Source organism: Neoarius graeffei, chromosome 4, assembly GCF_027579695.1.
Source record: "Neoarius graeffei isolate fNeoGra1 chromosome 4, fNeoGra1.pri, whole genome shotgun sequence".
Classification (NCBI taxonomy): domain Eukaryota; kingdom Metazoa; phylum Chordata; class Actinopteri; order Siluriformes; family Ariidae; genus Neoarius; species Neoarius graeffei.
The window spans coordinates 79,249,736-79,263,633 of record NC_083572.1 but is presented as its reverse complement, the minus strand read 5'-3'; the positions used below and the strand labels follow the sequence as shown (position 1 = coordinate 79,263,633).

General features: G+C 43.7%; 1 protein-coding gene across 1 annotated transcript in view; it reads right to left on the bottom strand.

The window, feature by feature from the left end:
* The window catches only part of kif1aa (kinesin family member 1Aa), a 114,028-nt gene that overhangs the window by 60,458 nt on the left and 39,672 nt on the right, over positions 1–13,898 (bottom strand). Inside the window, exons 13-24 of the mRNA XM_060919789.1 lie at positions 9,436–9,569; positions 9,023–9,102; positions 8,489–8,564; positions 7,222–7,301; positions 6,963–7,069; positions 5,717–5,794; positions 5,028–5,208; positions 4,861–4,933; positions 4,612–4,702; positions 960–1,108; positions 407–585; positions 160–297 (exon numbers count right to left, since the gene is read on the bottom strand). Coding sequence (XP_060775772.1) covers positions 160–297; positions 407–585; positions 960–1,108; positions 4,612–4,702; positions 4,861–4,933; positions 5,028–5,208; positions 5,717–5,794; positions 6,963–7,069; positions 7,222–7,301; positions 8,489–8,564; positions 9,023–9,102; positions 9,436–9,569 — 1,366 coding nt within the window. The remainder of the gene's footprint in view (positions 1–159; positions 298–406; positions 586–959; positions 1,109–4,611; positions 4,703–4,860; positions 4,934–5,027; positions 5,209–5,716; positions 5,795–6,962; positions 7,070–7,221; positions 7,302–8,488; positions 8,565–9,022; positions 9,103–9,435; positions 9,570–13,898) is intronic.

The window sequence follows — 13,898 nt, the reverse complement described above, 5'->3', positions numbered from 1 at the left end:
GTTTTTCCTCAACACATTATTAATTCAAATTTTTCACAAGTAAATCAATGTGTCACATCAGAAAAGAACACAGAGATGTGTGGTGCATGCCTGGGACTGGGGCTGAGATGTACATACGCTGCATGCTTCACAACACATCTGCACCATCTGACTACTCACCTTCCAACCAGGCGGAACCAAGGGAAACGATCGTAGAAAGGGTCTCCTCCCGTCAGCACATTGTCACACTCCTCTGCGGCACCACTGGGAACCTCTGCAGCTCGGTCATACATCTCCCTCATCAGGTCCAAACGCTGCCTGCAGGGAGCATCATTACACACATTATCATTTCTTCACGTTCAACATGTAACGGTATACCACTTCGTGGTACATTAATGTTGGTCATGTGAAATGTCATGGCATATACCTGAGCTTCTCCAGGGTCCAGTAATGTGTAGCTCCATTTTTCTGGTCCTGCACCTCCACAGCCACGATGGTGCGGGGAAATGGGCTTTTCTCACGCCCTTTACTCACATCAGAAGGCAGTAAGTCAGGAGGAAGTGGAGAGTACAGCGTGTCAGTCAGCAACACAAACTGAAACTGCACCTGTGAGCAGACATCACAATATTTATATAAATATTCTAACCAAATCATGATTAAAAAAAAAGACAGCGCATGGCAGAAATATGATGCATATACAATACTGATGAAGCCACTATATTTACTCTGAATTACCTCTGCCAGATAATGTAATACCCTGGGTGACTGAAGACCTTATTTATAATATAAATTAATTTCTATGAAGGCATGATCGAGTATTTATGTGTCATTAAGCCATTGATTTGCTGCAAAACTCCTTGCAAGAAAGAACTGACATTTTTACATACTTTCACTATAGCCACTTACTTTAAACATATTATTGTTAGTTATGAATATTATTAACATCATTAACCATACATGACTGAAAATAAAGCTCCCACCTTCTTCTTGAGCTCCACACTAATTGCATTGGCCTCTTTGAGGAAGATGGCATTGCCCCAGAGAAGGTCTCTGAGAGAGGTAAACTGGTAACACCTCCACTTTCTGAAAGCCCACATCGCCAGCTCGGTCTCCCTCTCAGTCCATTGCACTGTTGATAATAAAGTTTCAGAGTGGAAAGGCATGACAAACATGTAATACGTATCTAACAATTATATAACATATAATTATATATATAATTGTATGATTGGTGCAGTGTGGATTGGGCAGCAGTCGAAGGCAGGGGCCTCGACGACCTGATCCCTGAACACAACGGCTAGCTGTTGGGACATGGAATGTCACTTCGCTGGGGGGGAAAGAGCCTGAGCTTGTGCGGGAGGTTGAGAGGTACCGGCTAGAGATAGTCGGGCTCACCTCCACGCACAGCTTGGGCTCCAGAACCCAGCTCCTCGAGAGGGGCTGGACTCTCCACTTCTCTGGAGTCGCCCATGGTGAATGGCGGTGGGCTGGTGTGGGCTTGCTTATAGCTCCCCAGTTCAGCCGCCATGTGTTGGAGTTTACCCCAGTGAACGAGAGGGTCGCCTCTCTGCATCTTCAGCTCGGGGAGAGGGCTCTTGCTGTTGTTTGTGCCTACGGGATGAATAGCAGTATAGAGTATCCGTCCTTCTTGGAGTCTCTGGGAGGGGTACTGAGAGGTGCTCAGACTGGGGACTCCATTGTTCTACTGGACTTCAACGCTCACGTGGGCGATGACAGTGATACCTGGAGGGGCGTGATTGGGAGGAACGGCCTCCCCGATCTGAACCCGAGTGGTGTTTTGTTATTGGACTTCTGTGCTAGTCACGGTTTGTCCATAACGAACACCATGTTCGAGCATAGGGGTGTCCATAAGTGCACGTGGCACCAGGAAACCTTAGGTCGGAGGTCAATGATCGACTTTGTTGTCGTTTCATCGGATCTCCGGCCCTACATCTTGGACACTCGAGTGAAGAGAGGGGCTGAGCTGTCAACTGATCACCACCTGGTGGTGAGTTGGATCCGCTGGCGGAGGAGGAAGCCAGACAGACCTGGCAGGCCCAAACGTATGGTGAGGGTCTGCTGGGAACGTCTGGCCGAGCACTCTGTCGGGGAGGTCTTTAACTCCCACCTCCGGGAGAGCTTCTCCCAGCTTCCCCCGAGGGAGGAGGGGGACATTGAGTCTGAGTGGACCATGTTCTCTGCCTCCATTGTCGACGCGGCTGTTTGGAGCTGTGGCCGCAAGGTCTCCGGTGCCTGTCGTGGCGGCAATCCCCGAACCCGGTGGTGGACACCGGAAGTAAGGGATGCTGTCAAGCTGAAGAAGGAGTCCTATCGGGCCATGTTGGCCTCCGGGACTCCTGAGGCAGCTGACAGGTATCGACAGGCCAGGCGTGCCACAGCTCAGGCAGTTGCGGAGGCAAAAACTCGGAACTGGGAGGAGTTCGGAGGCTGATGACTCAGAGGTGGACTTACCCAAGCTGAAGTCACTGAGGTGGTTAGCAAGCTCCTCGGTGGCAAGGCACCGGGGGTGGATGAGATCCGCCCCGAGTATCTCAAGTCTCTGGATGTTGTGGGGCTGTCTTGGCTGACACACCTCTGCAACATCGTGTGGCGGTCGGGGACAGTGCCTCTGGAGTGGCAGACTGGGATGGTGGTCCCTCTTTTTAAGAAAGGGGACCGGAGAGTGTGCTCCAATTATAGGGGAATCACACTTCTCAGCCTCCCAGGAAAGGTTTACTCCAGGGTACTGGAGAGGAGAATTCGGCCAATAGTTGAACCTCGGATCCAGGAGGAACAATGCGGTTTTCATCCTGGTTGTGGAATACCGGACCAGCTCTATACCCTTCATAGGGTGCTTGAGGGTTCATGGGAGTTTGCCCAACCAGTCCACATGTGCTTTGTGGATCTGGAGAAGGCATTCGACTGTGTCCCTCATGGTATTTTATGGGGGGTGCTTCGGGAGTATGGGGTTCGGGGCTCTTTGCTAAGGGCTGTCCGGTCCCTGCACGAACGGAGCAGGAGTCTGGTTCACATTGCCGGCAGTAAGTCAGACCTGTTCCCAGTGCATGTTGGACTCCGGCAGGGCTGCCCTTTGTCACCGGTTCTGTTCATAATCTTTATGGACAGAATTTCTAGGCGCAGCCAGGGGCCGGAAGGAATCCTGTTTGGGAACCACAGGATTTCATCTCTGCTTTTTGCAGATGATGTTGTCCTGTTGACTTCTTCAAACCAGGACCTTCAGCATGCACTGGGGTGGTTTGCAGTCGAGTGTGAAGCGGCTAGGATGAGAATCAGCACCTCCAAGTCCGAGGCCATGGTTCTCGACCGGAAAAGGGTGGCTTGCCCTCTCCAGGTTGGTGGAGAAGTCCTGCCTCAAGTGGAGGAGTTTAAGTATCTCGGGATCTTGTTCAGGAGTGAGGGAAGGATAGAGCGTGAGATTGACAGGCGGATTGGTGCGGCCTCCACAGTGATGCGGTCACTTTACCGGTCCGTCGTGGTGAAGAAGGAGCTGAGCCAAAAGGCGAAGCTCTCGATTTACCGGTCGATCTACGTTCCGACTCTCACCTATGGTCATGAGCTTTGGGTAATGACTGAAAGAACAAGATCGCAGATACAAGTGCCCAAAATGAGTTTCCTTCGCAGGGTGGCTAGGCGCTCCATTAGAGATAGGGTGAGAAGCACAGTCACTCGGGAGGAGCTCGGAGTAGAGCTGCTGCTCGTCCACATCAAGAGGAATCAGCTGAGGTGGCTCGGGCATCTCTTTTGGATGCCTCCTGGACACCTCCTTGGGGAGGTGTTCCAGGCATGTCCCTCCGGGAGGAGGCCCCGGGGAAGACCCAGGACACGCTGGAGGGACTATGTCTTTCGGCTGGCCTGGGAACGCCTCGGTGTTCTTCCTGAGGAGCTGGCCGAGGTGTCTGGGGAAAGGGAAGTTTGGGCTTCCATGCTCAGACTGCTGCCTCCGCGACCCGGCCCCGGATAAGTGGAAGAAGACGAGACAAGACGAGACGAGATAATTATGGTTATAAAAAATACTGACTATCTGCTATTGACACAGTAAAACAATGATACACTATATGGCCAAAAGTATCTGGATACCTGACCATCACACCCATACTCTATGTGGGCCTGTTGCCAAGAAGCTCATAATTGTCTACAATGTCTTGGCATACTGTAGCATTAAGATTTCTCTTCAATGGACCAAAGTCACCCAAACCTGTGCCAGCATGACAATACCCCTGTGCACAAAGCGAAATCCATAAAGACACAGTGTGCCACATTTGGAGTGGAAGACACTAAGTGTCCAACACAGAGCCCAGACCTCATCACCACTGAATACCTTTGGGATAAATTCTAATGCAAAATACATGCCAGGCCTTTTCGCCCAACATCAGCACCTGACCTCATTAATGCTCTTCTGGCTGAATAGGCAAATCCCCACAGCAACACTCTAAAATCTATTTAAAAGCCTTTTCAGAAGAGTGGAGGCTATTATAACAGCAAAAGAGGACTAAATCTGGACTGGGATGTTCAACAAGCACATATGAGTGTGACTGGTCAGGTGTCCTCATACTTTTGACCTTATAGTGTAAGTGTGTATGTGATTCTTGGCTAAAAATTAAGGTTAGAGCCCACCTTCCTCCTCAGGTTCATCCTCTTCCTCTGCTGCTTCAGGATAATAACGATCAACCTGCTTCTGCAAGGCCTCCAACTTGCTTTCATAATCCTGAAAAGGTAGTAAATATTTAGTGTGTGTGTATGTGTGTGTGTTCCATGTATTTCTAAGATACAGATTTTCCATTATGTTTGAGTTGAATTTGAAGGGCATATTTATATCTTTGTCAATGTTTATTCTATTAAATGTCAGTGATATATCTTTCTCACTAGTCTCTGTTGCTCCAGAAGATTATTGGCCTCCTCCCTCTCTTTGCGGTACTGGTCCTCCAGCTCCTGAAGTCTAACCACACACAGGAATAAATGCACAGATGCAGCATTAATAATTAATCATCTCTCCTTCCCTCTTACCCCACCCCCTTCTTGCTGTCTCCTACCTCTGGTCCATTTCTTGTTTCATGTCAATACCCTGTTTCTCTAGCAACTCTCTCTGAGCAAAGGCCCAGTCCACAGGTTCAGCTGGAGTCTCAGCACACGGAGTCCTTTCCCGCTCCTGTCTTGCCTGCTCCGGGTGGTTGAAGCGGAACACGTGGCTCTTTCCCATGATAATACGGTTCCCTGTAAAGCCAAACCATTACGATCCTGCCACTTGTTGAACTGCAGAACCTTGTTTTGTAATTATATTAGCATGCATGAGCAGCAATCGAGCCTTCTGTAATCTTGTGTCACATGATGACAATGCATATTACATGTTATACATGTGTAATTTGTTTTGATCTTGTTAGTGTGTATCTATGTCTAGACACAAGACTATACTGATACATTTCACTATACACTTCTTTATATTATAATGATATTCAATTAAACTTGGAAAATAAATGGTTTGAGGAAATCACCTTCCTCTGGAGGCATTTTAACTTTAATGTCATTACCTAATTACATGGCTGAACTAAGCAGTTTAAAAGGCACAAAGAAATCACTTTGATTCATTGAAATAACCCCAGGCAGCCGGTTTCTCTAAATAATAAAGCAAGTAAAGTAAAACTGTCATGGTAAAACGACCATCTTGTGTTGCATCACTTTAGAAAGCAAACAAAGTTTAAAGAAGTACAGCATGAAGACACACCTGATCTGAGGACAGTGGGCTCTATTACTTTCTTCCCATTGACGTAAGTCTCAGCCCCTTCGCACGGCTCCAGAATGACTGTTGGTAAAAGCACAGTTATGCTATAATAAATGTGATTTTTTTTTTACAAGAAAAAAAATATTTTATGTTGCCTGAGGAAGTATTGCACACAGGACATAATAACATTGTGGGGTCTTTGGTTCATTTCCTGATGCTTGAGTAACTCTATGGAGTAACTATATGGACATTAGAGACTTTGATAGCTGATGACATCATACAGTTCTTGGTTGCCATATTGCTCCATGACATAAAATGAATGATTGTATATGGGAGCAATGTCGACATACATATACACATAATCAAGTTTTTCCTACAGCAATACAGCATATTATGTGTGATACATTTCACTGACAAATCATCATGTAATAGTTTCATTTAAATTGGGAGTAAAATGGAGTAACTGACATGAGCTGATCCTTAACTAAGTTAACAAACAAAGTTCCCCAGTAAATACTAGCTAGCTACATTGGCTTGTTAGATTAGGCGAAGTATTTGGCTTATTTGGCTATATCATTAGGGCGGCACGGTGGTGTAGTGGTTAGCACTGTCGCCTCACAGCAAGAAGGTCTTGGGTTCGAGCTCAGTGGCTGATGGGGGCCTTTCTGTGTGGAGTTTACATGTTCTCCCTGTGTCTGCGTGGGTTTCCTCCAGGTGCTCCGGTTTCCCTCACAGTCCAAAGACATGCAGGTTAGGTTAATTGGTGGCTTAAAATTGACTGTAGGTGTGAATGTGAGTGTGAATGGTTGTTTGTCTCTATGTGTTAGCCCTGCAATGACCTGGCAACTTGTCCAGGGTGTACCCTGCCTCTCATCCATAGTTGGCTGGGATAGGCTCCAGCTTGCCTGCGATCAGCGGCTACAGATAACGGATGGATGGATGGGCTATATCATTACAGTATATGTTCAGTTAATCACTCTTGGGTGATCCATTTCTTCAGTTCATAACTGACTTCATAATTGATATTGTACATCTCAACTTCTGGCAATAAACTACAATACATTTCACCATGTTTTGTATTCACTTATTAGCAGATAAAGTGAAAAGAATCCCTTTGAGTTTGTTTGGTTTACATTATATGCACACATGGCAGCATTTAATCACAGTAATACACATTTCAATGTACAATAGACACAGAGTATGTAAAACATGATTTGGATGTTTGAGTGCATGAGTAAGCATTCTTCACCTTCTCCCATAGGTCCTGCACTGCTCGTAAAAATACAGTGCTCATCCTTGATGAAATGTCCACTAAGGACAATGTCCTGCCTTGTCATTGCATCCTCTCTTCCCACCCTGAGCAAACACAGAACAACAGAGTACGGACACAGCATGAGAGGGTTTAAGTTGCATTATAGTCAAATAAAAAGGAGTTCAGACAGCATGTGTTAGTTAACACATAAATGATGTTACAAAATGCAGGAAAAAATCATGAACATTAGACCAACCTGGTGATTCCATCTTTAATGTAGTAAAGGAGACACTCAGACATCAGAGGATCTTCATTCAAGTTCACCAAATGAGGAGTCTGAAATATTACGAAAAAAATCTCTCAATTCAAGGATTTTTTTTATTGAGCCAGTAGTAAGACCCTTTATAACTGAAGTAGAATAAATTTCTAATGTTCAGACAGTATTACAGTCTATTTATGTGTATTTTACTAATTGTGTCCATAAACTACATAACAGCTGTTACTACAACTGAGAAAATGTCAGTTGTTGTGTTTGGTTTTTGTGTAGCACTAGATCTAGTCAACTAATCACACTATTAATAGCAGACAGCTATGGGACTATTAGCTAAGCATATAGCTATCACTAGATACAGTAGCTGAGGTCAGGACAGCTGGTGAAACTATTCAATTACTAAAAAAAAACACTTAATTTACAATGCAAGATGCTAAACACCAATGCGTTAAAGGTAGATTTGTTTAACTACATGGTTCTTTTGTTAAATTGAGGTTCTTACAAGTAACCTAAATAATAATAATAATAATAATAATAATGTGAATCACTTACATATCAAAATGCTAAGCTGAACAGTAACGGCATATATAAGGTGTTGCCTTGTTCCTTTCTTTTCATCTCATAAAACTAAATAAATGAGTTATATCAGAGGCTATCCCAAAGTATTTGCAAAGGAATCAAATGAAATTTTTATACACATAATTTGTAATCAGTTGTGGATTATTTTCCCTCAGTAAAAACCCAACACTGTTAACAACACACAGGAAAAGGTGCATGCAAAAAGACTGAGATGTCCAACCCCAGACATAACCAAGAAATTTTGAAAGATCATACAAGGCTACATTTAGACAAAGATCTCAGTAATTTTAAAACTATTACAATCACTTTACCATTAATACACTAGCATGAATGTTACTCTCAATTAAATTAGGCATATAAGTATCTAAATATCATGTGATTCTGCAGTAAGGAAAGTGGAACACTAGGATAGTTGCAGGAGAAATGAACACTCAAGAATCAGTCACAGCCTTTCCATAGCACTCTATAACCAACCTCATTGGGGGAGAACAAGCCAACAGAGTCTATAAAGATGGCCTGAGGTTTTCTCTTTTCTGCTGGCTTCAAAAGGATGAATGGGAATGCAGTCATTTGGTGACTCCAATGTATAAATCAGTAACGTACTGTGTTATAGTGAATATCCATATGTGTATGATATTAAAGCATGACATTGATGTCATGTGACTCTTTATACCTTTTTAGGTGAAAAGACGCCAACAGTGCCTCCATCTTCCCTCATGGCTACACCCATCTCAGCAAGCAAGGCCTCTCTGAAGAACAGTAAGTGCAGTTATATTTCACAAGACAGTCTACAGGGTCTACAGATGACAATATGGATCTGCTTGCAAGCTTGGAACTTTCTGCACATGTGACACTGTTGTGGATGGTCCCACTTAGATACCCTAAAGACTGCACTTCACAAAAACACCTTATGCCCAAGACTCACCTTTGCTTCAGTGGATAATCTCACCTGGATACTGTAGATTTGTATATAAAAATGGTTCTGTGCTCATCTGAACACAGTACTGCTTGTCTATTATACTGGTATAGAAGAGTAATGTTTTATAATCACAGTATTTGGAGATGAGTTCTCTTTTGAGTCTGGCACTTCTCAAGGTTTCTCGTCATTTTAGGGAGTTTTTCTTTGCCATTAGCTTTTCCTCTGGCTTACTTATTAGGAATTTAAATCTAAATCTGGAAAATGGATGATGTAACCTAAAGAACTGACCTTTCCATCCTGATGGCCTCGGTACGGCGAAGCTTCTCTTCCCATGTTTCATTGAGCTCAGCAATGATTTTCTCTGTTTCCTATTGATTGGCACCATGAGAGATTTCAAGTCAAATACTCAGTAATGTTATGTCATACCAGAACATTAGACATGCAACTGAGCTTTAGAGAGATCAAAAATAAGGATAAATGTATTCAGAGTATTTGTGGAAATACTGGGTAATGTTTTGTTAAGTATGGGATAGCACTTCAGAGCATGTGACCTATTTGAGGGTATAATGAGGTACAGAAACTATCAGGACTTATAACTGAATTTCTTTTTGGGTCCTAATTTGTAATACTTCATGGGTATATACAGGTATACTGACCAGGTTGGCCAGTATTGTTATTGTTCTTGTAATCAAAGAAGTCACCTTGAGCCTCTCAATGGCCTCTTCACTCCCAGGGCTGAACATGATGCGGTCATGCAGGCTGCTAATGGATCCAGCACGACTGGACAGGGCGGAGAGGGAGGGGGAAGGACTCATCCCTGTCATGGCATTGGTCACTGCGGAGAGATCACCCCTTTCATTGACAGCTTGGCCAGTATTGTTATTGTTCTTGTAATCAGAAAAGTCTGTAGGTAGGGGGAGGGTTGCCGGGTGGGGTGGGGGGAAAGTGAGGGATGGGAGTCAGAGAGATATGGAGAGAGAAGCAGACAGAAAAGGGAAAGTCCAGAGAAGGAAAAGTAGAAAAAGAGGACAGAGAGAAATATATATATAGCTTAAAATGAGTTTGTCCAAATATCAAATGGCCGGTACATGTGAGTCGAGGAACCAGAATGTAACATCAAAAGAGGGAGAACAGACAGATTCTACAGTCAAGGCTCCAAAAGAAAAGAAAAAGCAGCACAAGCATAAAGCAGCAAATGTCCACCTGCTGTGCTAAGTGTAGTGTGACCTATTAAGCTTCAGCCAAAGCACTGCAATTGGGACACCAATTCATATTCCCTCACTATATAAACATATGTGCAGATTATTCAGTCATACTATATTCTATGTTCCCTTTCTGTGTGTTATTCCAGTCATGGAGAAATATTTCCTGTTCCCTTACAGTAAGCCTCATATTCTTCAACAATACCCCTCCTGGATGTGCTATATCTTCTAATATGGGGTTCGTGTTGCTTCTAAAAGCTAGTGACTGTCATTAGGTGCTCAACTAGCTCTAATAAAACCCCATTACTAGCTCCATTACACTCTGAGTAAAATCCATATCCAACACAAGAGCAGAAGTGGTTGCATTAGAGCTGTGAGCGAGCATTTACTGTATGTATCTCATGTGTGAGAAGCATCGTCTCATCCCCACCTTTCAGTCCTAATGGGATGAGTACCATGTGTCTAAACCACACATTAGCATACTGAATAATTACTGCATGTTTTTGCACAATATCTGACGTTCTATTAGTGTGATCGCAGAATATAATAGAGTAAATGACTGTGAGGATAATGTCAGAGTGACCTGCTGCATAATAAGGGCTCTCAGTTCTCAGAGTGCTGCTATGGAAACAAGGAGCGAGCATTCTGTCAGCTATTAAAGACAGCAGTTACACCAGAAAATCTAGAATTAGTCTCATACCTAGTGAGAAAAGTAAGCTTTTGAAGAAAAGGCTTGGAATTCTGCAATCTGTATATAAGGATGGGAATTTGGTTAGGTTTATGTGAGGCGCATTAAATTATGTGAGGCGCATTTATGTGAGGCGCATTCAGTAAAAGACAAAAAATAGTGCCTTTCTTTCTCTCATCCACCCCCTCAAACACCCTTCTACACACTATATAATGTGCACAAACAATGTCTGCATGGTAGAAACCATGAAAACAGACAATTGGTAATTTACAACAACGTTCTGGACCACAATTTCCATCTAAACAAAAAATAAATCAGTTAAACAGACTAGACAAGCAGCTAGCAGTGCTAGCAGTGCCACTGAATCGATAGCATCCAAAGTCTAAACTTCCCTTATAAACACGGCTCAGTAGACCTTAAGAAGAATGATGAATTGGATTTTTTTCACTATCCATTAGCATGTTAATCCTCTAGACCAGTGGTTTTCAAAGTGGGGGCCGCCAGGGGGCGCTAGGGGGGCCTCAGAAAGTTGGAGGGACGATAACAAAAAATTGCGAAAAATATATATTTTTAAAAATAATTATTATTAAATATATTGTAATTAGTTTTTTAATCATTATTATAAAATATAATTATTAATAATAATACATCATATTGAAACGTTGTTTGCCATGCTCATCTCTCCGATTGCCTGTGACGTTGCGGTTTGCGCCATTTATCAAGCTGCTTTGCTCCTCAAACTAGCGTATTGCTAGCGCAAAATGGACAGGTTTTTGAAGAAGAGACCGAAGGAACAAGGAACACAGCCCTGCTGTGGAGGACACTGCTGCGAAAAAAACTAAGAAGTCCTGGCCAACTAAAATCCGAAAATATGAGGCAGCATACATCAAGTATGGCTTTACAGCCATACAGAAAAATGGCCATGATTGCCCGAAATGCTTACTCTGTCTGGAGACCCTGTCAAACGAGTGCTTAAAACCTTCGAAACTTCAGCGTCACTTGGTACAAAAACATCCGACAGATGCCGAAAAAAACAGTAGATTTCTTCAGACGCAAAGAAGAGCATTTGGTCAGGCAATCTGCTGCATTCACCCAGCAAGTTACTGTCCCCGAGCGGGCCCTGAAGGCATCATTTTTAGCCTCGTACCACATTGCTTGTGCTAAAAAACCTCACTCAATTGGAGAAGATTTGATTTTACCAGCCACCAAAGACATTGTCCAAGAATTGCTTGGTGAGGATGCTGCCAAAAAAATCGATGCTGTCCCACTCTCTGATAACACCGTGAGCCGACGGATTGGTGACATGGCTCAAGACGTATCTGCTCAGCTGTTGGAGCAGGTGAGAGCCAGCGAATACTTCGCACTTCAGCTGGATGAGAGCACAGATTTATCCAATGAGGCCCAACTGCTTGTGTACATCAGATTTATTTCACAGGAAAGATTTGTGGAGGAAATACTATTTTGTAAAGCATTTGAAAGAAGAACTACTGGGAAAGACATTTTTCAAGTTTTGGATGATTACATCGAGTCTAACGGATTGGACTGGACCCGTTGTGTGGGGGTGTGTTCGGACAGAGCCGCGGCAATGACCGGGAAGATCAGTGGAGTGACCGCGCTCATTAAGCAGAAGGCCCCGCATGTAGTGGCCACACACTGCATGCTCCATCGCGAGGCACTGGTCGCAAAAAGGATGGATAACGAGTTGAATCAGGTACTACAGGAGGTTATACAAGTAGTGAATTTTATTAAAGCCCATCCCATGAAACACAGACTGTTTACCCTGCTTTGTAATGAGATGGGCACTCGTTTTGAGGGGCTGCTGCTTCACTCGAACGTGCGCTGGCTGTCACGGGGCGCAGTTTTGAACCGTGTCTATGAGCTGTGGAGGGAGGTTGCAGAGTTCCTCTCATCTGAAAAGCATCAGTTGGCAGATCGGTTCACCGATGCAACCTGGATCCGCAAACTTGCATACATGTCAGACATTTTCCAGCATCTAAATGTACTGAATCAAAGCATGCAAGGACGTGACACGTACATACTCCAGGTGCAAGACAAAGTGCGTGCTTTTTCCAAAAAGATCATGCTGTGGTCAAACAAGCTCCAGGAGGGAGTTACAGAAATGTTCCCACTACTTCACCAGGAGCTGCTGTCATGTGATGATTTGGGCTCCGTCTCTCCATTGATCCAGTCCCACCTGGAGCACATCCAAGGATATTTCAAAGACTATTTCCCTGACCTCAAAAACACACATTTAAACTGGGTTAGGAACCCCTTTGCCCCCGGTGTCGGTTCTAGTCTGGACTTAAAGTCACAGGAGGAGCTGATTGAGATGACAAACTCAGGGGATTTAAAAATGGACTTTGAGGCTCTTCCCCTGTAGAACTACTGGCTACATGTAAGAAAGGACTATCCCAGCTTGGCTGACAGGGCATTGAAATGCCTTCTCCCTTTTGCAACAACCTACTTGTGTGAGTCTGGCTTTTCAACTTTAAAGGTACTCAAAACCAAACATAGAGCACATCTACATGTGGACAATGACATGCATATGGCACTGACGGAGATTAAGCCCAGGGTTGACAAACTATGTAGAAGCCACCAAGCCCATCCTTCCCACTAGTGTAAACCGTCTGTCACTCCCAGACACACACACACACACACACACAATTGAGAGTGGTTTGATTTCTTTTGTGCTGTTCTTATCAACAGTTTGTTGAAAAGTTTATTGTTCAGTGCGAAAATATTTGTGTTGAAAACATGTTGGTTAATAATATTCTTATGCTAAACAAATGTAACAATTATTGAATATTGAATAAAAGTAAGAGAAAACATTCTAAAAGTTGATGTTTCTTTATATATTTTGTAGCATTGTCTGTGGGTTTGCAAAGGGGGTCCCCGGCCAGACGCTAATGCTGTTTGGGGGGCCTTGGCATGGAAAAGTTTGGGAACCCCTGCTCTAGACCAGCCACTGGCAGACCATGGTCTAAATTTGGACTGAGGAAAGAATTTCAGTCAACTGAACTAAGTACTTTAAAAAATATACTATAGCAGAGACAATCAACACAAAACTGGCCATAGTTCAGTGACTTTAATTTTGCAAACAAGAACCATCTCAGCTTCTGTAACAAATCCTCTCTCCTGATCTATCCAATCACATTACAGTTATGTAAATGATTTGTTTTAGCTGAAGGCAGCTCATCGGACCAGAGACTGACTACAAAGCTCAATGAGTTTTCACACACTTTGATAGATGTTTGATTTTCTTGAACCTCTATGG